General features: G+C 50.3%; 1 protein-coding gene across 2 annotated transcripts in view; it reads right to left on the bottom strand.

Moving 5' to 3' along the window:
* SETD3 (SET domain containing 3, actin histidine methyltransferase) overlaps positions 1 to 25376 on the bottom strand; it is an 80356-nt gene that overhangs the window by 37398 nt on the left and 17582 nt on the right. For both annotated transcript variants that reach the window (XR_006962142.1, XM_047080125.1), the window contains exons 3-6: positions 25174 to 25266; positions 22540 to 22688; positions 20197 to 20269; positions 19655 to 19911 (exon numbers count right to left, since the gene is read on the bottom strand). Coding sequence is in view for 1 of the 2 variants with exons in the window: in XM_047080125.1 (XP_046936081.1) it covers positions 19655 to 19911; positions 20197 to 20269; positions 22540 to 22688; positions 25174 to 25266 (572 nt within the window). In the remaining variant the exon portion in view is untranslated. The remainder of the gene's footprint in view (positions 1 to 19654; positions 19912 to 20196; positions 20270 to 22539; positions 22689 to 25173; positions 25267 to 25376) is intronic.

Raw genomic sequence — 25376 nt, 5'->3', positions numbered from 1 at the left:
GAGGCACGTGAGTTAGGTCTCTAAACTGGCGGGTAGCAGAGGAAGTAGAGAATGGGGGGAGGGGGCTGGTGAAGTTCGAGAATCTGATAAAAACCATGGGTCTCATACGTACGGCAAAGACCGAAAGCAGCCCCCGACCAACTGCCAGCAAGGAACCGAGGCCCCGAAACAGAAACTGGCCACCACCAGTCACGTGGTGAGCTTGGAAGCAGATCTTTTGGAGATGAGCCTTCGGATGAGACCCAGCCTGGGAGAGACTCTGAAACAGAGGGCCCAGCGAGGCCACACCTGGATTCCTGCCCACAGGAACTGAGATAAGGAATGTGTGCTGTTTGAAGCCTCAAACAAACAAACAAATGTGGGCCAGGCCTGACTTCTGCAAAAAATTCACACAAGCATATACACACTGTATCAGTCAGGACAGGCTGGGATTCCCTGTAGTAGCAAATGTCTTTGAAATCTCAGTGGGTTAGAACAACCAAGTTTTATTCTTGCTCGCCGTATGTCCACCGTGGTTTGGCTGTGCCTCGGGTCCATGGCATCTTCACTCCGGGACCCAGGCACTCGGCAAATGTTAGTGACCTTTTAGGTAAAGAGAAATGAACACGTTTGCAGGGAAAACAGAAGCAGCAGCACAAGGTGGGGGGAGTAAGCAATGGAACAAAGACACACAGGGCATGACACTCGTGTGGGCACGCGTGAAAGGGGTGGTCTGGACAAGGAGAGAAAAGTAAGGACAGACAGGGTAAGCGCATGTAAGGGGAAATTTTGAGAAGGGCAGATAGAAGCCGAGGAAACTCCAGGAAGGACACATGTCCGTTCTCTTCAGTTCAGAGGCAGGAGACTTTGCTCACGATGAGGGGCATTTGGTCCGTTTCACGATCATCGTTAACGCTGTGATAGAATCTCTCATCCCCGTTGTTGTCCCCGCCTATGCTCAGCGTCCACTCCGTCACCTGAGAACTAATACTCTATTTCAGTCCCAAACGCATAGCTTTTGGAGATATCCACGTTCTCCGAATCGCAGGCTGGCTGTTCTGAATAAAGACATGAGCAGCTAAAACGTGACAGACAGTTGCTTCTACACCGATAGGCTTCGGCGGCACCAAATCCACAGACAAACCCTCTGAGTCTCTTCAATTTCCAAAGTGCTTATGAAAACCAGCCAATCTGAAGGCCTCCATAAGGCCTGCCTTCTAAGCCCATGAATTTATTTTAGTCTCTCTAGTCCCATACGCCTGCTTCTTCCTCTGAAGCAGATGAAAGTTGCGGAGCATAAAGAAGTTGTGAGATGCTCCAGACAGGCTCCAACAGTAAGCGCCCGGCTTCCGGAAGGCGCTTCCGGGAGGTCCCGCAGCCCAGGACACTGTGTTCCCATGTGCTGCATCCGGGCCCTCAGTCGACACCTAGGGGCCAGCGTGGAGGCCAGGAAGCACGGTCTGTGACGAGCCCCGCCAGGTGACTCATGCTCGAGCGGACTCCAGGACCCAGGTTTACTGCTGCTGCCACCGAGGGAGACAGCAGGAAAGATCTCCGCTCTCTGATTAAACCTCTCCCTGCTCTGCGTGTGCATGTGCATGTGAATGACGGCAAAACCCAGTCTGGGAGAAGCTGCATTTCCCACTAGGCTTTCTGGCCCCAACTTCGTCCGGATCTGCCCGCTTGAGGCTTCTGGGTCACTGAAACCCCACCAACCACAATAAAGCTTTAATCTTCCTCCTTAAGCTGTGAAGCTAATGTTTTCTCTTATACCTATGTATGGTTCACAATTTTAAAAACAATTTCACTTAAAAAAAAAGTCAAAAAGGTCTCTGACACCATGGCCAAAGACTCTCGCCACACTGCTTTCTCCTCAGGATCTCGAGTATAGTTTTGGACCTGACCTGCAAATAATGAAAATTTATTCAACAGACATTTACTAGAAGCCAAACATCAGGCTAGGAGCTGGGGAGACAAAACCGAAGGTGTTCTCAGCCCTCCAGGGGCTCTGAATGGCCCTGTTAAGGCGACTGGTAAGACTGAGCAGGTGACATCGATGGACAGTCCCATCCCTGAATGGGCTCCCCAGTGAGGAGGCAGGACAGGCTGTGTGTCTGGCTCACACGTCCATGACCCGTGACCTCCACTCACCTTCACAGTGCCGATGACCAAAACTTTGCATCTCGAGAGCTAATCGCCAGCCTGCAGCAGACTGGTCAGTATACGCGGAAAAGTGCTACTGAGGCAGGACACGCTTACCCAAATCAACTCTAACAGTCACAGTAACAATAATAACTAATGTTTATTGAGCACCTAGTGTGTGCCAGGCACATCAGATGGCCTCGACGTTTTACAGCTAGAACCTCTCAGCACCGCAGTAACCCTGTAAGATAGGTACTGTCGGATTTTACAGATGAACTATGGCCCAGGCCCCCACCTAGGAAGAGGAGGAGCCTCTCGATCCATTCACCTGACCACCCCAAGTGCTGTCTCTATACAGACACAATACATAACCTTAGTGAGAAATTTCTTAGAAAGTGGCCCACGGGTACCTTCCGTTACATGAAGATTTCTACCTCATGAAGCGTTCCTCCGCTGCGCCTTTACTCTGCCCAGTCCCAACATAAGGCAGCGACTGGTGCCACCAGAACCAGATAGAGGAAACTGAGGCTGAGTGACTGTCAACTCTTGGGTTACTCAGAGGCGGAGCTGTGACTCAGACCCAAGGGCGGATTCTAAACCTCGCGCTTTCTAGCGCACAGCACACACAAGTGTAGTAAAAGGGGAACGAGCGGTGTCTCCAAACAGCAACGTGTGTTTTTAATGATTGCTTTACTTTATTTTAGGCCAAGAGAGCACAAGCAGGGGCAAGGGGCAAGGGAGAAAGACAGAATCTGAAGCAGGCTGCGTCCCCAGCAAGCGGCCCAACACGGGGCTCGGTCTCGTGACTCTGGGATCATGCCCTGAGCCACGATCAAGAGTTGGATGCTCAACCGACTAAGCCACCCAGGAACCCCTATTTTTAAGGATTTTGAAGTAAGATCTGAGGCTCTAACCCTAGATCAACCGACCCCTTGCCAGAGCCCGTTTCAACCACCGAGCGGTTACCATCCCACAACACATTCTGGACAAGGGGATCTGTCCCCCATCTGACCACGCCACAGCCATTGTGCCTAAACATTACATTTTAGTGTCAGAATGCGATGAACGTAGCCGGCAGGACCATTAAACACGGGCAGGGTTCTCCAGCCACCCTTCCGTCTCTGCCATCCTGTTCAAGAAGAGCTGTGCACACCATTTCAGAAAGTACTTTGTCTCCCGACCATCCTAAAACGTCTGTGAACCTATGTGCTCAGCTTATGGAAGATGTGATGAGGGGACATACAATGGAAGCACAGTGGGAACAAGTAACAAATCCCCTTGTGTCTGGCAAATGTCTAGTTGACCACGACACTTACATGCAAAGAACCAGGTATGGGTCGGATATAAACAGCACACTTTCAAGTCAAATTATTTTCTGAATGGCACCTTTTGTGTGGAGTTTTCATTACAGCTGTAACCGGACAGTTAAAAAGTAACAACAACGACAAAGCTCGAATCAAGTTCTCACTAATCAGATCAGAAGGGGAAAATTTTTCCATTTTCTGCAGATGCCAGGCCATTACATTCATGCCCCCAGTACTGCTTTTGGGCCACCAAGTACCAAAACTTTGGTTCCATATGTTCATATGTCTGTATAAAGCTCCTGATAACGTACTGAGTTTTGTTCTAAATCAAAGGCTAGGGACACGGATGTGGAAGAATCTAGATTCCTCTCAAATTCTTCTCGTCACATACACAAGGGCTAAGGAGAGGTGGGCCCTGGGCTACATGTGACAGGTGACGCCAGAAAGCTTCTGGAAGCACACGTACAGGAGCATCTTCATGGTGCCGTGCTAGCCAAGGTGCCCACCTGAAAGCAGCAGTGACCTCTCACGCCACATCATTCCTGGCTGTGGGCTGTCCTGGGCGTTGTGCAGAGAGCAGCAACCCTGGCCCAGCGGTGACAGCCAAACTGTCTCTGTCCCCTGAGGGCAGGGAACCCCTGGGCTAGGCAAAGAGTTCATTAAAGGGACGCAAAAAAAGCGTATTTGAAAAACTGATACACTTGACTTGGTTACAGTTAATAACTCTGATCATCAAAGGCTTTTAAGAAAGGCACTGGGGGTGGGGTGGGGGGGAAATGCCTGGGTGGCTCAATCAGTTGGGCGTCCGACTTCGGCTCAGGTCACGATCTCGCGGTCCGTGAGTTCGAGCCCCACACAGGGCTCTGTGCTGACGGCTCGGAGCCTGGAACCTGCTCTCTCTGCCCCTCCCGCACTCACGGCCTCCCTCCCTCCCTACCTCTCTCTGTCTTAAAAAGTAAACCAACATTAAAAAAATTTTTTTTAATTAAAAAAAAAAAAAGGAAAGGGACTGCAGCTAAGCACTGTGAGGAGTCTCCCAGACATTACGCTAAGCAAAAGTGCCGCTCGACGCGACCTGTGGAGGTTTAACAGACACACCAACTCAGCTGTGGGGACAGAGTCGGACCAGCGTTGCCTCTGGAAGAGGGCGGGAGTGGGTGCCACCTGGGAAAGGACACCAGGGGGCTTTCCTGCAAGCCAGACACCTGCCACAGCGCAGTCTCAGGTGTGGTCACTTAGGACAAAGCCTAACGGATATTTGATACACGTGCACCTTGCATGTGTAAGTTGAATCTCAATTAAATCTAGAATCAACAGAAAATTACCCAAACTACTTGTCTTTACTACAAATGTCCCCATCCTTTTTTTCTATTCTGTGTTTCCTATTCTGATATATTTATTCTGTAATTAATGTCAGCCATTTACGAGAATAACCGATAGTCAAACGCCTACTCACGATTACAATAATTCAGCAATTCAGATACAGGTTAACCTTTACCTTCTTCTATTACTTGCCACGTACGATGTCTGAGAAGACCATACATAAATCTTATTTTAAAAAGTTTATAATGTTCAACGTGTGGAGCTATTATTGACTTTTACTGCCTTTAATGTGTGGTCATATTTTTGATGTGGTCAACTCTTCAATCACAAGAATCTTCCCTGCCTCTGAAGTTCTCTTAGCAACTTTCCCCTAGAATTTAGGTAACGGAGCCTATACCAACTAGCAAAATCCTTCTACTGCCATCAACTGTCGCTCTAATGTTGTATTGTCATTTAGCTTTCCCTGTCTTATTTCCCCCACTAGCTTGTGAACTAGGGACTGAGGAGAGAACAGAGCTGAGTGTGTGCCTTCTGTGCCCGCAGGTGCCTCGAAGGGACAGTCACCTGGGGGTTCACTGCACTGGAAGAACCACCACAGGCCAGCAGCACGTTCTGTACCTCACCTGAGACACACCTCGGGACCCAAAGGGCAGTGACAGGGGAGCTTCTTTTTAAGAAATACCAATCTGTGGGGTGCCCGAGTGGCTCAGTCTTAGATTAACATCAGATCTTAGCTAACTGAGCCACCCAGAGTACCCCTTTAAATTAAAAAGTCAGTAAGCTTGGCTTGGAATGCCTTTTTCTTGATGCAGATCCGATGTGGTCCATTGTCCTGTCTTATGATGCTTTAAAACCTAGAGCAACCTCTCCGAGAACGCAGTGCCTACCCACACACTGGAGAGAAAACCCAGAATTGTGTCGAAAGTGCTGATCCTGGGGCGCCTGGGTGGCGCAGTCGGTTAAGCGTCCGACTTCAGCCAGGTCACGATCTCGCGGTCCGTGAGTTCGAGCCCCGCGTCGGGCTCTGGGCTGATGGCTCGGAGCCTGGAGCCTGTTTCCGATTCTGTGTCTCCCTCTCTCTCTGCCCCTCCCCCGTTCATGCTCTGTCTCTCTCTGTCCCAAAAATAAATAAACGTTGAAAAAAAAAAATTTAAAAAAAGAAAGTGCTGATCCTGCAAACTCAGGCACTGCCTCCTCTTGGCGCCACACAGGACCGGACATCCCGTCCAGCAGCTGATGACGGAATTCTTCCCGTGTGACCCCACTCACTGGTCTGATTACTTGAACAACAAAGGCCAAACCCCGCCTCTGTGGCGCTTCCATTTTAGCGGGGCTCCTGAGAACACCAACTGCTGCTTAAAACACTTCGACAGCTCCTGCTGAAATACGGGTCAGATTCACCGAGCAGCTGGTACTCAGGAAGAGTTTGGGACAAATGACCGTTTCCCGTGGTTATAAGGTGCAGCCAGCACGAAGAGTAGAGGAGATACTTCGAGTCGGACCTGAACCTCAGTTCTGGCGTGCCAGAATGATTAAACTCGTAATCATGTATGAACTGAAGACCGAGGACAGACCCACCAGGAAATCGGCCTTGACTTCCTCCCCTGGCAAATGGGAACAGAAGCAAGCAGACCCAGCAGGGCTGTTGTGCGGGCCGCCTGGAGCTGTGCGTCATGCAGATGCCGAGGGCTGGTCCCCCCCCCCCCCCCCCCCGCTTCCAGCCTGTCCCTCCACCTTCTCTTCCCTTCCCCCAGCACCTCACGCTCCAGCGCGCCCAGTGGCTAGGCTGTGCCCTTGGCCTTCAACCTGGCAAACTCCTGGCCTGTCTTCAGGGTCAGGTGCCACCCCACCTCTGTGAAGCCTCTCCTGACCCCTCCCCGCCTTCTCCTGCTGTTTCCCTTGCCTCTGGGCCGCCCCCGCCCCCCAACTACTATTCATCAGTGTCCTGACCGGGTTTTCCACCAGGCCAGAAGCTCCTTGAAAGCAGAAACTGCACCGTGAGCTCCGTATGGCCCAGCAGCACTAACAGGTGCTCCTGCGTCTCGGTGGCACCTGGTAACATGTGACAACTGCCGGAAAGAGAAGGCCCAGATCCGGAGAGACCTCTCGTGGGGGGAGAGGTGGTGCCCGTGCGAGGAGACCGACTTCCCGACAGATCTTCCTCGGCTGTGGAGCGCTGTCCGCGAGTGCCCGCTCCACGGCCACATTTACTGGAAACTTCGTCTGTCACCACTTTGCCCACGGTCAGGTGACGGTGTCAGTATTCAGACCCAGCAGCTAGCTCTACGTGGTCCGTCAGGTAAGTCTACTCGCCCACGAACAGGAAGCTGATGTCCTACCGGTTCGAGAAACCACGGCTACCGATTCCCTTTAGATGAATGACGAGACCACAGAAGAGCAGCGACTTCAGAGCCGATGGTAGCGTTTCTGATGTAAACGCTGCCAAATAAAAACCGGCTTATTAATTGTAAATGACTTCACAGCATTTAAAGAAAAAACACGAGGCTGACACAAAGATTTTAAAACTCATTAGAATCGGTCTTGAAATCCCTGATACATTTAAATTGAAAGCTGCTGTTCTGACAGCTTTCCCTTCGGATATGCTGCTGCGTGTGGGCCCCCATGGTTAAGGTTGGGTGAGCAGTTCCATTAAAACCTTCACTTTCACGGCTTATAATTGCACAATAAAAATTTGCTCCAGGCTTGACTTCTGCATACAAAAGATTTCTGCTTGAAATACACATTCCAAAGGACAAAATAAACCCGTCTGGACGGAAAACTCGGATACAAGGTCACTTCTGGTGTGTCTTCGGCTCAAACGAGTTAAAAGAAGCTAGAAATGTAGGATCAAACATGTCTTTCGTACGCACAGAAGTTAGAAATAGAGAGAGGGAGGGGCAGAGTCGGTCTAGGGGCGAGGGGGAGAAGGGACATCTAGAACCAGGGTATTCCGTGATCGTCCGTAACGACCTGTCTCCCCACTCCCCACACCCAGCGTGTCACCAGATGCCATCAATTCTTACCTCTAAATACTTCTCGCGCCCCTCAGGCCTCCCCGCTTCTCAAGTTCTCTTTCAGCAAGCGAGCAAACCCAGGCACGGCGGCGGTGGCCCCCCAGCAGGTGAGGACACAAACCCCAAGGCCTGCCGACGGCCCTCAAGCCTGGCTCCTGCCACATCTCTGGCCTCGTGCTCTACCTCCTTCTGTCTCTCCCTACGCCTCTCTGCTGTGCCTTCCACCCCAGCTCCTGTGAACAGGCCTTTCTATTTCATCTTCTTGCCTGTTACACCTAGTGCAGGAAATTTCCTTCACAACATCCCTGAAGGGCGCTCAAGCCCAGCTCCTGCCTAATGACACCAATAGCAAGGCTTGCATTTTAAAAACCCACTTATGGCTGCCGATACCTCAGCCACACCTACAAATCTGTGAGACAGGCTAGGCCATCACTGTGGAAACTGAGGCTCGGGGAGTTGGACTGACTTGAGCAGGTGTGACATAAACGAACTTGCTAAAGCCACAGCCATCTCGTCTCACATTGGCCTGAGCCACAGGAGCTACAGACCTCGGGGAGATTCATGTGTCAGATTTCTGGGAGCTGGTCCCCACAAATGCACAGTGACTTCCCACCATTCCAGGGCTGTGGCCTCTGCAGGCTCGGGCTGTCTTCTTGGGCCCCTCTGCATATGCCCTGCTCCCCCACAAGCCCAGACCTTCTCTGACACTATTTCCCTCAACCAGACAATTCTGCCTTTTGAGCCACAGCCACCTGACTGCCCCCAGGCACCCTGGAGCTCAGACAGCAGTCACTGCCTCAGTTTACTGTTTTGGTTCTTCAATGTTTCCCGCCAGTTGTGTCCCTCCTATCTCTACCATAAACTTTGAAAGGGCAAGGACCTCATATTACTTTTCTATCTCCTTACAGCACCTACCACTGAACTTGAGACCCAGGCATTCAGTAAAACTCCGTTACGATCAACAAGTATTTCAAATAGGTATTTGGCTTACTTAAAAAATACTCAACTATTTTTTTCCTGACAAGAGTCAACATAAACACGGTATCTGTGCTGTTTTCGACGACTAACATTTAGAATGTTTTCTTTTAAGCTGAAAAGCATAAAGTTGACTTGTAGAAGGGAAAACTACCCAAATCAAAATGTGTGACCGAGCATGACAACAAAAGAACCCGGCGGGGGGCCTAACGTAACCAGCTCTCCAAAGGTGTAACTCAGACCTAATGTGGCTGATCATCACCGGGCACCCTGCTATAGTCATATGTGAGTCGGGGGCGGGGGGGACACCCGGTAACTTCCGGGGGGAAAACCCTCAGCAAGAGCGTCGGGAAGAACACACTGGTCTCAGCTGTCTCCACGCTAACGAGTGCACCGGAGGGGGAGGAATTCACTGGAGTAACACAGACAGCAAATGTGAGGCTCGGCGCGGCCCGGAGGCCCTGGCTGGAGAGACTCACCAGGGAACACGGCGGTGGGGGGGCTACATAAGCAAAGATCCAGTAAGAAGGAGAAGAAAAGGGGCCCAGTGTCTACCAGCAGAGAACCTGAGCCTAGTGGCCAGGAGGCGAGCGTCGGGTGAGGACGATACGAAAACAGAAGCTGACGGTGTTGGGGGGTGTACTTACTTCACACTGCCCAATCTTCCAGGGAAGACAAAGTCCTTTTTTTTTTTTCCTTAACAGAGAAAAATACAACCACCCAAAAGAATATAAACCAGTTATCTGGAGAGCTGCTAGACTCAATCTGCTAAACGCGGAGGATCTAATAAGCCCTTCCTTCACTGCAAACTTCACCTCTTGGAAGCCAGAGAAAGAAAGGCTAGGAGGACACCCACGGCCAGAACGTGCCTCAAGCAGCGTGAGGAATGTGGGGTTGTACTCGGGATCGGCACTTGGCCCGGTAGGGACCAGAGTGCCTGCCAGGGACCTCTGGGCAAACTAGAAAAGGCTGCCGCTGCGAGGACGATGCGGCTCCACAGGCACACGGCTCGGGGAGAGAAGACAGGCTGAGGTATTGGCGCCCCCCGGGGGCCCTGGCCACATGCGCCTGACACGTGGAGACCCGCCAAGGCAGGCAAGCGGCTCCCCTGCCCAGCGAGCCCTGCCCGAGACGCCTCTGTGGCGGGCACGGTGCTGACAGCAGTGCCACGCGGCGCCCGGGAGACAGAGGTCCCTCCCCGTGAAGCTCGTGCTCCAGAGGAAGACGCAAATACGAGAGCAAGCGCAGACGGGGACAAGTGCCGTGACAGAGACCAACAGCATGCTCACCGCGGTGGCTCATTTCATGTGACAACTTGGCTGGGCCACGGTGCCCAGGTATTTGGTTATGCCGGATGCTTCCGTAAGGCTGTTTCTGGATGAGACTAACATGCAAATCGGCGGACTATGAGTAAAAACAGCAGAGTGCCCTTCCTAACACGGGTGGGCCTCATCCAATCAGCTGACGGCCGGAACAGAACACAGGTTGACCGACCTTCCCCAAGCAAGAGGGAATCCCACAGCCTTTGGACTTGAGCTGCGGCATCGGCTCCTTGCAGAGTCTCCCCCTGCTGGTCCCTCCTGTCAATTCTGGAGTTGCCAGCCTCCATAACTACACGAGCCAGTTCCTTAAAATAAATCTCTTCCTCTACACACGTGCACACTCTACTGGTTCTGTTGTCTTCCTGGAGAGTAGATGACGGATACCAACAGCGGCCATGCGGCGGCTGCGTCCCAAACCATTCCGACCGTCAGGAAGTCACACACAGCACCGTCCTGCAGGGCAGGAATGGAGCCTGGGAGGGTAACGTCAAGCCACAAGCGTGGTCACAACGTGTTCACTCCCTGGGCACTTATCCCAGGTCAGAAACACGAGCAAGTCCCATCTTCCAGCAGGCAGAAGAGAAAGCCCCAAAATCCTGTCCCAGAGGTTAGGGAATTTACAAATATAGACCTTGGGGGCCTGGGGAGAAAAAGCAGCTTTCAAGAAAGATTTTTTTTTTTTTTTTTGAGGCTTGTTTTTAAACTTGGGCGGATTTCACGAAGTTCTACTGATCCAACTAGTGGGAAGAGCCAGGGCTGGTAAAGCGGGCTGGTGAGGGAAGGGACCGGATGAAGGACAGGGCTGCAGTGACAGAGGGAAGTAGGACAGCCCCTAGGGTGGGGTGCACTGAGGCCTCAATCCGGGTTCGCCATCAGCAGGTCCGGCCAGCTTTCTCACTCCCAGCCTGCCTCCTCCCCTGGAAAATGGCACGATGCCCAGCTATGGGGTAACAATGAGGACTGGGGGAGCCTCGCCAAGCCCCGTGGCCCACCACTGGCACACAGCAGTGTGGGCTCAATGAACACCACTTTAAGAGCGAGGCCCTGTCTCTAACCTCTCAGGCTTTAACCTCTCCAGACACGAATTTAACCACAGTGACCTGGGCCTGGCATGGGGGAGTGTGTCCTAAACCTAGCCTGGTTAATTCTGTCTCAGGTTCTTATGGGAAGACGGTAGCTCCTGACTCATCACCATGAGAATAACAGGAGAGAAAAGTTCTCTTTCCGGTGCTTGACACACAGCAGGCAACGCCACACAAATGCTGATTCTCCTTCCTTCCAGAGTCCACCAGGGATGGGTATGTAAGGTCCTGCCTGTGGCTCTGTCTGCCTTACCCGTGCAGGTGCCTCTATGAACATGCTGATGCCTGGGTGACGTGTCAAGTAGGAGACAGGGACAATCCACGTGCCTCCTTTGTTGGACGCCTGTTCCTAACTGATTAGCAACTGTGAAAGATCTCCGAAGGGGCCCAGAGTCAGGTAAGCAGATGAGAAAGGGGAGGGAGGCTGTGGTTCCAGAGGAGGGCTGCCAGTGAGAAGTGTCAGCGGGGACAGGCAAGGGCAGGACAGGATGACACTAGCACACAGGGCAGATGGTGGATGCCAAATTTGTACCCGAGAACTTCTACAGGAGGATGCGGGGCCTGGGGCTGCCACGCCTCCTCCTGAACAGACACAGCATGAAATGCTCCCAGCGACAAGACAGGAACGCCCTCCCCAATTAGAACCATGAGCAGAGAGAAAAGCACTGCATTTCTCAAGTACTCCAAAGGCTGCTGAAACTCAAGCTGGAAAAAACAGGAAACAAGGACCACTGGATTCTGGAAGGTGCGGTCCACGTCTACCTGCACTGCTCTAACGGTATGCAAAACAAGTGAATGCAGGTAAAAACAAATTGGATTTTTAAATGATTTAGATTTGCAGCCTCTATTTATGAAAATGATGAAAATGTTTAATACGGATAATTTACAAAACAGAAACCTTACATGAGGAACGCAATAAGGACAACACTCTTGCACACGTGACACAAATTATTCGTGGTCAAGGTCAGCCAAGGTCAGCTACTGGGAACCAGCAAGGATACAGGTCAGGACGTTTCAGCAAGACAGCTAGAGGCTCTAAGAAAGACTATAACGGCACTGGAAAGTCTCCAGAGATGATGCAAACCTGGACGGATTTCCTAAGCTCCAGTGTTTTCACATTTTTTAATATCTTTAAAAAACGAATTCGTAAAGGGGCATCTGGGTTGCTCTGTTGGTTGAGCGTCCGACTTCAGCTCAGGTCATGATCTTATGGTTCATGAGTTCGAGCCCCACGTTGGGCTCTGTTCCCCTCTCTCTGTGCTCCTCCCCTGCTCATGCTCTCTTTCTCTCTCTCAAAAATAAATAAACATTATGAATAAATAAATTACACAAACACTGAATCGGTCAAGACAACAATAAAGCAAGGACCGCCAGCTTCCTCACAGCTTGCAGGGAAAGCCGTGGGCAGAGGTGTCGGTTCCTCTGAGAGTGAGCATCTCCCACCTCTCTGTACAGCATGAGGCGGGCGGGGCAGGAGGGGCATTTCTTTCCACAGCTGGAAAAAACTGCCAGCAGGTGAGCCCTGTGTAGGCCCCACATGGGCCTGACCAGCAGGGGCCTCGAAATCAGCAGGCCTTACTCAGCTTTCTGTAAAATAGCCCAAGGGAGATTTTAAACAAGACTGCTCTGCCCTTGAAAACAGACCACTTCTAGGGCACCTGGGTGGCTCAGTTAACCATCCAACTTCAGCTCAGGTCATGATCTCGCGGTTTGCAAATTCAAGCCCCACGTCGGGCTCTGCACAGACTGCAAACCCTGCTTCAGATCCTGCCTCCCCTACTCTCTGCCCCCGCCTCCTCAAAATTAAATTCACACAAAAAAATAAACAACTGCTTCTTTGTCCCAAAATTAAGACCAGAAACTTCAGAGATCCAAGGACATGGGCGTGGGGCTAGCAGATCTGCTCCGACCCCAGCCCAGGGTGTAGGGCCCTCAGCATCCGGCCAGCTGCCCCACATCTGGATTCTACACCTGCAAAGGGAGAGTGACCAGCCCCCTCCCAGGTAACTGGAAGGACAACAGCCCCGGAGGGGAAAGCAGGTGAGACCAGCTGGGCTCGGGGTTTCCTGCCATGTGTTCAGGAGCCACTCAGCCCGGCCCCACCCCTGTCCTGCCTCCCCAGACCAGTCCCACAAGGCACACGGCACAGAAACCACCTACCTGAAGGGAAAAGGACCCAGCCAACTCACATGAGCACCCTGCGAATGGAAATCATCCTCTCCCTCCGTGTCCCATGGCCTCTACCCAGTCTGTTACCACGGCAGCCAAGGAATAAATATGGACTCGCTGCTCCCACCTCTGACACCTCCAAAACTGTCAAACGGCCTCCTCTGTTCCCACCATCACCTCTGACTCGCTTCCTTCCCTCTTCACTTCTGCAGCTATCCACGCGGGTGGCTTCACCATGAAGGCGGCTAAGGACAAAAACGTCCCATCTGGCACACGTTAGCCTCCGAGGAAAATCACGTACGTGGGAACGAGGTCAGGAGGACGGTATCCAGGAAGCAGCGTCCGTCCGTCCATCCGCGGCCACACTTTCAACTTTGCGCTTTGCATGCAACTTTTCTGTAAGCGTGAAAGTTCATTCATTTTGACAACATTAGAACACAAAACATTTAGAAAGAAAAGTCGTTTAAATCCCCAGGGAGCCCAGTCCCCATCCGGTGCGCCAGCTCCCACACCGGAGAGACACGTTCATTAGCTGAAAAATGGAACAATCGAGAGGACACGCGGGTTCAAAACAAAAGCCGGGGCAGCGACTCCAAGGTCAGGAGGCGGCGGACGGGCCCGTGAAGGAAGGCTCGTACACAGGTTTCCAGGCGGAGGGGCAGGACCGACGGCAGGGGAAGCGGACCACGCAGAGCCCCGCATCGCCTGCGAGCCACAAGCTGTGCACGACCCGGGAGGCGCCAGCTCACAGCCTCGGCCTCCAGAGGACACACTTCCAGGAACCCACGTGCGTGTGCTCCCTCACCGCGCTGCTCAAGCACACGCATCCACACCGAGGTCTGCAAGCAGCTCTGTGCGCTGACAGATGTCACCCGAGCGTCTCTGGACATCGGGGTCCTCAGAGTAAACTACTGCTCACTCCACTCGGACGCTCCTCCCTGAGGGCCCCGTGTGGGATCCGCTTCCAAGCGTAGAGGAGAGCTTTAGGAGAACACGGGCTACGTCTGTCTGGCAACTCACACCTCGTGCAATTCTCGTGTGCCTCCGTCAGAGACAAGGTAGAACCGTGAGCAACGGGAGAAGCAACTGTGTGTGTTTTAGCCGCAAGAGCCACGGGAGGCCAAGAACCGAATGGGACGTCTTCCTCTGCCGCTTGGTGGGCTCTGTTTCCTGCCACGTCGTGAGGAGGACTGCTAGAATCTTCTGCCACTGCGGCCCCGGTGAGGTAGGGGAAGCGGGCTATTCAAGGGAGAGAGCCAACTTAAGACTGACTCCGTCCCAAGGCCTTAAGGCCGACACAGGGGAAGCTTGCTGCACCGAAGTACGGTTCGCGGCAGTTAGCACACACGGGAGTCTCTCCATCTCCATCCCTGCCCCTGAGCCGCTCAAACTGGTCTACACAAAAGACAAGACCCAGGTGAGGTGGGACAAATCGCACAGGTTAGGGGATCGATGGAAACCAGTCATTTTATAGATAAAACCTCTATTCTATTAAACCCTCCACAGTTGCATCTCCTTGAACGAACACCGTATCTGAGCTCGGCAACACAGGAAAACGTGCGGGTCCCGAGACAGCAACCTTAGGAGAAGCTGGCACCCCGCACTGCGGTGCCGGGTCCGTTGGATGGGATCGCCAATTAAACCAACTCTTCATTCAGAGCATCTGTTCAGTTCTTCTTCACTGGCATGGGTCAGCAACACACGTGGACTATTGTTCATCTGTGTTAAGTCCGGCAGATCGGACAGGCTCTCTTCACCTTCACACGATTACACTGCATCAGAGCTGGTTGTAAGCCAAACCCTCCCTTTCCAGTGATTTCTATCACAAAACCGGTCCCATATTTCCATGCAGAAATCTCAACTTGGAGCCGAACTCTGGAAAGCCCCGGTCTGCTGGGTGTATTCTTATAGGTTTAAAACCTCTGCAACAGTTTTGGGGCGCCTGGGTGGCTCACTCGGGTAAGTGTCTGACTTGGGCTCAGGTCACCATCTCGCGATTTTGTGGCTGGGCACTGACAGTGCGGGGCCCGCTTGGGATTCTCTCTCTCCCTCTCTCTCTGCCCCTTCCCAACTTGTGCACATGCTCTCTCTCTCTCTCTCTCAAGATAAATAAGCTTTAAAATAAAAAAAAAAATCATAAAAATAAGTTTGAAAATAAATAAAAACCCTGCAATGGCTTAAAATCCCAAGTTCTGCCTTCTACCACTAATCTTCTCTTCTTCACTGGTCCCCGTTTCACAAACTGACAGAAATTTCACCAGTGCTCAGGGGTGTCAATCCACACAAGCCCCTTCCGGTGTCGGGCTGAGCCACGGGTCCCACCTTAGCTTCCTGAGGCTGGGTAGACATTTCTCAACCACCGAGCTGCAGTGTTAAGGCCTCACCAGCAGGCCTCCCACCTTCACACAAGGTCTGCTCTCACAACTCCTGGAGTCTGAGGCTTCTGGTTACACACTACCACCTGCTGAACACCTAAAGAAAACCCTGTGTGCTGAACATCTCATCTCAAGAATACGATGTAAGTATAATGTAAAAAAACCTAGAAAACCCAAACCCCGACTCTGCAGAGGAGAACCACCAGAGGCTCAGAAAGACTTCTGAACAAACCCTGTTAAAGCAAGTTAAAGACAGAAAGTAATCTGAACAACTGGTCGCTGTGAAAAACCCTTGACCAAGAAAATACGCTGCGAGAAAAGAGCATGGGAAGTTATTTTTCTGACTTTTAGTCAACAACAACCAAGGAGACAGAGAGACAAACATTAAAATAAAAATTGCAATACAGAGAAATCTACCTAAAAGAATTTATAATTACCAGAAGTTAGTACCAGTGCTGCTTTTCTTTCAGAATTAACATCCTAGAGCCTGAAGCAAGACATGCTACTGAAGCGACTGTCAACACTTTTCTGGGCCCTTCCCCCCAGGGACTGGGGGTCATCAGCAGAGACACACAGGACCATGTCATGCCTGCACTCACGCTGCTGGTGCACCCGGAGACAGCGGCCAAGAACTGTGGCCTGCAGACCTTCAAGCCAGCAGTCAGCTCAGAAGAAAAATAACGAGTTTCAGTGTCAATGCCCAGCCGCAGGAAAATAACTTTAAATGGGAAGCCATAACTAAAACCTGCAAATCAGGTTCTGGAAAATCTGGACACCCTCAATCAGTACACGAGCGTTTGTGATATAGAACATATCGAAACATGTATATTCTGTATCTATATGTTCTATAGAACATATAGAAACATACGTTTCTCTGGGAAGAGGGTTCTCCCATGACCCAGAAAAGGTTAAGAGCCACAGTGCCCAACAAAACAAAACCAAGGACACGTCACTGTAACGAAAATGTTAACAACGGTGGGGCGCCTGGGTGGCTCAGTCGGTTAAGCGACCGACTTCGGGCTCAGGTCATGATCTCGAGGTCTGTGAGTTTGAGCCCCACGTCGGGCTGTGTGCTGACAGCACAGAGCCTGGGGGCCTGTTTCGGATTCTGTGTCTCCTCCTCTCTCTGCCCCTCCCCTGCTCATGCTGTGTCTCTTCTCAAAAATAAACATTAAAAAAAAAAAATGTTAACAATGAACTGATGTAACACACTCCTCGCTCCCTCTCCCCGAGTGCCAACGCACTGATGAAGTGATCTCCTAAAACGGAGCAAAAGCCCCACACCTGACCCTGGAACAGCAGGAGGAAGACACACGGTTTGCCGCTGGGGTGAGAAAACCCGACCTAACAAAATCACGGCAGTCCGACACGAGCGTGTGTGTTTCCTGTGGATCGCGAAGACTGCCGTGAGCAGCGAGAACCTTCTACAGCCAGAAAAGCGGCTAGACTCGCGGCGTCACTTTTTAAAAGACAGCTACGCAAACACCCTCCGCCCCGCAGCTGGACCCTCCCGGCTGTCGCGGCGGCTCGCCCCCCTTTCACGCCGCCTGTGCTATTCCAACCAGCACTGAAGGAAAACCACTCGCTGGGAACTGTCCCACCAAATCGCATCGGGATGCAGTTCCACTTTGTGGTGACTCCCTTCTACTGTCTGGTTTACTAACGTGAAGTGAGTGTCCCGCGACTGACCGCGGGGTCGGGAGGACGGTGTTCGCCACACGCGAAGCCGTCCTCCTCCCGCTGGAACAGGCACATGCGGCAGCCCGGAGGGTCCCAGGACAAACTGGGCCGTTTTCCTGTGGCGCCAGCCTGACTCGACGGTACGTCACTTAACACGGGTTTTAAACTGGAGGCAACACACAGACGTCTGGGTCAACTGTTAGTGTTTCACAACGAGAAAGCACAGTCATCAACAATGACGACAAAAGCATGAGACTCCGAAGCTCAATTTTGAGCTTGCAATGGGTCACTGTGAGTGCAGTCCCTGGTCTTGAGGGAATACTCATATCCGTGGCCGCTAGGGCTGCTTCGGACAGAAGGTTAAGAAGAACTAACAGAAGGAACGGAAGGCAGGTGTGGGGGAGAAGCAATTTAGAACAATAAAAAACGGAAACAACTGAGCGACGCGGCCTGAAGGAACGAGATGCAAAATAGACACAAATGGAGGGAGAATTTCTGCAGCCAACGCTGCTGGGTCAAGGGCCACACACAGATCAGCGCGTGTGGTTGGTTCCGCAACCCTGCAGTCGGGCACGGCACTATCCCGTTTTACAGATGAGGAAACAGGAGCACAGACACACGCCCCAAAGAGCACCGCCCCGGAGCGCACCTCCCCGATTAGCACGCTGCACCGGATGCGGGGGCTTCAACCGAGATGTCCTTGGTGCTCCCCCCAGACAAGACTGTGCTCCTAAGGCCACAGGCACCGAGGCCCAGCGCCGCACGCGTGCTCTGGCAGAAGCCCGACCTCGGCTGGCTGACACCAGTTACCCTGAGAAACGGGGCTCATGCTTCTATCCTACAGATGCAGAAACAAAGAGGGGCAAAGCACCTATGGCTGACCCCCAAATGATGCAGGCGGTGGGGTGCTGGCCCTCACCCAGGCGAAAATCGACACAGAACTTTTGACTCCCCCCGAAACTGAACCGCTAACAGCCTACGGTTGACAGGAAGTCCCACTGATAAGAACAGGTGATTAACATATATTTTGCAGGTTACACATTATTTGTACATATATAAATATACGTGTATGTATACACACATACATACGCACACACACACACAGCGTTGTCACAATAAAGCTGGAGCAAAGGAAATGTTATGAACAGAATCCTGAGAGAAAATACAGACACAACACCGTCCTGTATTTATCAAAAAGAACTGTGTATGAGTGGACCCACGCCGTTCAAACTGTGCTGTTCAAAGGCTCGCTGTATGTCCAAAGTATATTTAAATAGCAAGTGAGATATGGAATCTGGGTTTCAGCTCAAGTTCATCTCACTAAAAAGCTGGAGTTGTTTCTGTTCAGGCAGGCCCCAGGCATCCAGTCATTAGTCAGGAATGATGGTGAACTCTGGTATCATGTAGGTACTTGAGATGCTTTGTTCTATATATAAACACAAAGCAAGATTTCTCGACCGTAGCACTACTGACATTTGGGGTTGGAAAAGTCCTTGTTTGGGGGCTGCCCTCGTACAACATAGGAAGTTGAGCGGCATCCCCACTGGCCACGTATCAGGTACTGCGGCCCAGGGGCTAATTCTTAAGCTACAGACAAAGGGGAAACTTGGGGCCAGAGTCACTCCCTCGTCTCAGCTCCAGAGGGAACCACGACACCGACTGTGACCTGTCGGACGGCCGTTCGACGGGAAACGAAAGATAACGCCAGCCAAAATGCCAAAACTAAGAAAGGAGTAACCAGGTGTAATTCAAATGTTCACAACCTTACACACCTTTTTATAGAACGCTTTCACTTAGAACTAATTAAAATTAATATAACATATGGCACACTTTGAAAGACACCAAAAACTCAGCTTTATGAATTAGTAAATTAACTGCCACTATGACTTAGTAAAATACATGTGAACATATACATGGAGAACCCACAAAGAGCCTTTCCTTTTCTTGGAAAATTGACACACGGAGCAGCTTTTCGTATTAGATACATTTTAAAGCTTCTAAAGTTCCACTGTAACCTTTCCTTTTCAGAAAAGTTTGGTGACTTTCCTGATTCAGGAACAAGCACTGCTTATATCCACACTGGCCACTGATGAAGTCAGATCCACTCAAACCATACTTCAGTGATATTCTGAACAAAGAGAGACAGTGGACTAGAATCGCAACGCCTTTTAACTTAAAACGCGCAATGTTTAAGCATCCGTAATAAAATGTGAAATAAACACTTCCGCTATCGATTTCCCTTTCCTTCTCACTCTTCAACGTACATTTAAGCGGTAACCAGCCACTCACCTGGATGACCTTATAGAAGTAGGCGTACTGCCGGGCTGTGTTCTTATACTGGCTGAAGACATCATGGATGGCTTGTGTGGACTGAAGGTCCCGAACTTCATCCTCTTCAAAGTAGAGAGGAGTGTCATATTCACTGGGGAGGGTCTGAATGTAGGGCTGCCAGAAAGAGTTAGGGTCGGCTCGTTCACACAGCAGATGAAAGGCCAGTGTGATATTTCCCATAGCTTGAAGAATCCGGTCTTGAGAATATAAGGGCCCTGAATTAACCCAGACGTTAACAGCGTTAAGTTCCACAAAGTGCCTTAAAAGGTATTCATTCAAAATATATATTCAAGGTACAGAAATAACCGAAAAGCCTTGTAATATTTAAGTTAACATGCACCTTTCTTCCGAAGATTAAAAGCATGGAAAACAGTATGAATTTGGTGGACTATTTCGCTAGTTTGAGAAAACATCCAAATACGGTGCTTAGAACTACAAAATAAAATCTCGTATTTTTATCGTTTGTACTTTGCCTTGAACGAGTCAGAAATTATTCTCACCCAACACTGAATTTTTAGCAGATTCAACGGTCATTAGTAATTTTCGTGGAACCCACAAAAATAATTCTTCTGCCTAGGAGGAAAAAAAAATAAGAAAATCATAGAATCATCAAAACATGTAACAATCGTCAGCCCAAACTTCATCTATGGTCAGAAACCCAATTACACAGGAAATACTATGGAAGGCTGCATATTAGCACTTCATCTTTTAATCATCAAATATATTTTTAAATGTAAGCATTTATGGTGCAAACAAACAGAAGCAGGGTTTAAAATCCTACTTCCAACAGAAACACTGACTGTACATACTGAGAAAACAAATAAAAAATGGGACTTTCAACTTTACAGCAAACATAGCGATTTGGGGTGGCGCACAAAACTCTTAATTCTTTGCTGTACTTTTAAGTTCTAAAAACAAAACAAACAAAATTTCTCTCTCCAACAAAAACTTGACTGTCAATATGAATTGTTCTTGCCATTGAATTTCTGAGGCCAGAGTAACATTCCTTTCTCTGCATGCTTGTCTTTAAGAAGCACAATGAGGGGTGCCTGGGTGGCTCAGTCAATGTAGCATCTGACTTCAGTTCAGGTCATGATCTCACAGTTCGTTGGGTCAAGCCCTGCGTCGGGCTCTGTGCTGACAGCTCAGAGTCTGGAGCCTGCTTCAGATTCTGTGTCTCCCTCTTTCTCTGCCCCTACCCTGCTCACGCTCCATCTCTCTCTCTCTCAAAAATGAATAAATGTTAAAAAAATAATAATGATAATAATAATAAAAATAAAGCACAATGATAACCAGCAAACACACAAGTCCCTAAGACATGTTTTGGTTTACTGAATTTCTTCTCCAAAGTGTTACCTCATCCTTTGCCAACACGTGAGGTCTCTTTTTGGTACGTTCTGCATACGTATCTATGTTGCTTAAAACGTGCACATAGCAGTGCCCTGACTGTGGTAATGACATGGGTGTATGCTTATGCCCAACCCATCAAAATGTAAGCATTAGATACGTGCAGTTTTTTTAATCAATTAGACCTCAATAAAACTTAAAAAGATGCACACAGTGAAAACAGACCACAGCTGAGATACTCGGGGTGGCATCTATACAAATGATGCTTCTCCTCTGATGCAAGAGAAGACCGTGTGACACCCTGGTTACTAGGGGCCTCCTCCCAATGTCAACCATTTAACTATGTTTCCGTGTGTCTCCTTCCTTACTATAGATTATAAGCATCATGAAGGAAGAGACCTTGGGATTTTTTTTTTTCCTTTGGAAGGCTGGTATGATAACGAGCAAGGGAGGATTCACATACTACACATTTAATAGTGTCAAATAAACCAGTCTATGTTGTATCACTGTATCAATGAAAGGCTAACTACAACTTGACCAAAAATGTTGCCTGAGGTTTGAGGGGCCCGAATAAGTAACAGTCACTTCCTCCATGCACGTTCTGAACCCACTGAGAGAGACACAAGACTACAACAGATGGTCACCCAAAATATCACCTACTGAATCCCAGAATTAGACAGACTCCCCCACCTAGTTCCAGGCAGAACTGGAGCCCCACGGGCCTCCCCACGTGCCGCCTGCCCCTGTAAAGCTTACAGAGTGGAGAGAGCACAGCGGAAGGGATGCACGTGGGCAAGCAGCTCCCACCAAGAAAGAGGCCACGGCCAGCTCCTTCGCCCCAAGTCATCAGATTAAGCTATGCCTCCTGAGAGAGGCGAGTGAGGGGCAGAGAGAGGCTGGGAATGTCGGGGTGCAGCTGCCGCCTTCATCTGGAAAGAATGACCCAGAGCAGAGGAAAAGCATTTGTCCCTTTGAGCAGATTGTACTGCCCTTCCTCCTTCCCGTTCAGCTCTGGCCGTGAGGCTTCAGCAGGTGGCACCACCAAGCACTCAGTCACCTTCGCCAGAAAACCAGTAAGCACCCGACACTGCCCGCCCTCCGCCCCACAGCCACTCTATCGCAGGCCCTGTGGGCTCCCCCTCCTAACCAACCTGAGCCCACATCCTTCCGTTCAAGTCTCGAATCCTTTGAGGCTTGTTCTGTGACCTCCTAACAGAGGCTCTGAAACATGAGCTGACTTGCCCCAGGTCACTGGTTAGCAGCACGGCTCCCAGGGAGGACGGACAGGAAGGGGCTGCCTCGAACACGGGCAAGGCTCTTCCAGGCCCCCGGTCAGCCTAGAGACCCCGCAGCAGGTCACGGAGTGCTGGCTGCAGGCTGCCTGTTCGCCTAAGAGGTCAGGGCAAGCCCAGACACCTGACTGCACATCCCGTCCCCGCACGGCAGCACAATCCAAGCACACGGAGGGCCCCCCGGACGAAGGGATCAAAACTCACCTTGATGTCTCTTGTTGCTCTCAAGCCAAAGCCCTCTTCTTTGAAGTTGACCATTTCAAAACCCTCGACAGAGGCTCCATTTTCAGAGGCCCACTTCATTAGGTCAGGAAAGTAATCTTCTCTTTTTCCATCAAAAGTAACAGACAGACCTGTATCAATTCCATGTGTTAGAAAACAAGAGCTACGTTTAGGATCTATGGTTATTCCTTCTGCTCTCGGAAACTAAAAAAACACACACTGGAAATAGTGATAACGCTCCAATCTTGAAATCAAAACTCATCACCAGAGACAGGTGGTCACCACACCTATAGAGGTGACCATTTTGTAATGTATGGAATATCCAATCCCTATGTCATACGCCTGACACTAATACAATATCACGTCAGTTATGCTTTAGTGAAAAACTTTAAAAAGCTTACAAAATAGACAAATTGGCTTAAATTTTTTTAAGTACAGTAAATTGGAAAAGGCAGAATTCATACAATGTTCTCTGATTACAGCACAATCAAATTGGAAATCAACAAAAGGAAAAGATCTCGAAAATCCCCAAATAGTTGGAAGTTAAATGGGACACTTCTAAATAACACACGGGCAAAAGGAGAAATCGCAAGGGAAGAAAAACAGAACAAACCTAATCACCGAACAGTCCCAGTACATAACCTAACCAGTGACAAAGAGGCGCGTTACGCCCCTAGACCCCTGGCGGTTACAGGGATGCGCTTGCTGTCACAGGACTGCTGACTGAGGAGCTGCAGGAGGCGAGGCACTGGCAGGGGGCGCGGGGGCTTCACCACCTCGGTCATAAGAGCAGCCCCCCCACCCCGAGTGCAGCGTGCCAGGTCTCATCCGCAGCTTTGCTTTAGCAAAATCCCCAGGGAGACAGAAATCGGCAGCTGGCACGGGCACAGGAGGCGCGTGTAGGGCTGGGCGCTACAGGCCTGGTCCTCAGAACGCAGGACCAGACGGTCGTGCACAATTCTGTCCAATGATCTGCATGAGGTGGACCGTACGTATCACCGCAAATAAAACAAATGTAACACCGTGTTTCTAAAAATTCAAGTGGCCTGATACCATTTATGCAAATTTTGAAGATACCACTTACGACCATGTATTTTTATGGGGTTATGCGTGAAGTGGAAAAATATTCTCAGCAAAGACCAACTCCAGAGGGCAAGAAGGGAAGGCGACAGAAGCATGGGGCTTCAGCTCTGACTGCAGCGTGTATTTCTCAAAAACAATGAAAACAAAACACAGGATGGAGGGAGGGACAGGGTCAGACCAGCAGGTGGGAAGGAGGGGGAACCCGGCTTGGGGGACTGATCCAGTCTGGGTGGGAGATTCTTTGGCGTTGTTGTGTTATTTTTTGTCCTCTTCAGCATGTTTGAAATATTCAAAGACCTGAAGAGCCATGCTTTTTTCCAAAGCCGGGAAGAACCACTATTTGATGAATAAAGGGAGAAGAACGGGAGCTTCGAAAACGTCAGGAGCAAGGCGTGGAGTCCAGCCCAGGTGCCTGGAGTCACGTCACAGGGACACGGTCAATGGTCCCCTGGGCCTGTGAAGCAGGACAGCCGGGGGCCATGCTGCACCACAGTGGACACGCAGGAGACTCGACTGTGTACGGACGTTCTTAGACAGAAGTCCCTCTTCGCTGAGAACTCAGAATGCTCTCACCTTCGTGTCAGTCGTAGTTAGCAGATTCTGCTGACGACAGACACTCAGGACGTACAAAACTTGTTCAGCTATCCACTGGGTGAACCGGGATCAGCACGGTCTACCACTTGGTGCAAATAAACACATTATAAAGGAACCTGTCACCATCTGGGGCCCGAGACCATCTAACCTAAAGCTCGGAGGTTCGCAGAATTACACAGGACAGCAATAAAACTACCACTACGGAGAGCAAATAAAAAAACAAACCCTCTTGTGATTCACTTTCAGGGCAGTGTACAAAAACGGGGTCTAAGAAGGTTCTTCTCACCCTTTAAAATGCAGGCTCCGTGTGTTTTTCCCTGCTACCTCCCATGTGGCCCTGCATACCAATCTTTTATTTTTTGTGCTTTATAGAACTAAGACAATAGACATATTGAATAGGCTTTTTCAAACTGACACTTGGCCCTGTCGCCGGCCTGGCTGAGAATCATTAAGACACCTGCTGAACACACCCTGTAAAAACACTGCTTTGGATATATAACTTCGCCTCTTATTTAACCAAGATCTGTTTGAGTTCATTGTTTGACTTCGATTAGTGCGTATTTGTGTGTTGATCACTCATGGCATTGTGTACCGACCTCAAACCCTAAAGGAAACACACTATAGAAAAACAAACGGCTCTCAACAGAGATTTCATAAAATACAAACAAAAGTCGTGTCATCTTAGCCCCTGCATATGAACACTTTTCCCCTACAGCCGAACATTCTCACTCCTTCCAAAGCCAGCAGCCACACCTCAGAAATGGGAAAGGTCCTGGGACAGCTGCCCAGCGCATCTCTCCCTAACTCCGGGCCCCTTCGCAGTGACCTTCCGCAGGCAGGAATGACGCCGGGTCCTTCACTGCCCTCATGAGCTTTCTGACCTGTGCCAAGTCCCTCCGTGATTTTATTCAAATACGATTACCGTTCTAGAAAATATACCTTTTTGTTTTTTCCGTATTTTCTCGACGAGAGACCGGATCTGCACGTACTCCTCCCATTCCTTCCCCGGGCCGGGTGCGGGGCTACTGCACCCTGGAACACAAACGTCACGGCACTCAAACACTGTTTGCTTTCAACTTACCGGTCAGGCTTCAGCACAAAGAGGATTTGGGTTTTGCTGCCACTGCTGCTTTACTTTTAAT

This window comes from Lynx rufus, unplaced genomic scaffold, assembly GCF_022079265.1.
Source record: "Lynx rufus isolate CCGP_SWC_20201006 ecotype Redwood Valley unplaced genomic scaffold, mLynRuf1.p SCAF_17, whole genome shotgun sequence".
In the NCBI taxonomy this organism is placed as follows: Eukaryota; Metazoa; Chordata; class Mammalia; order Carnivora; family Felidae; genus Lynx; species Lynx rufus.
This window is presented reverse-complemented; position numbering and strand designations above follow the sequence as displayed.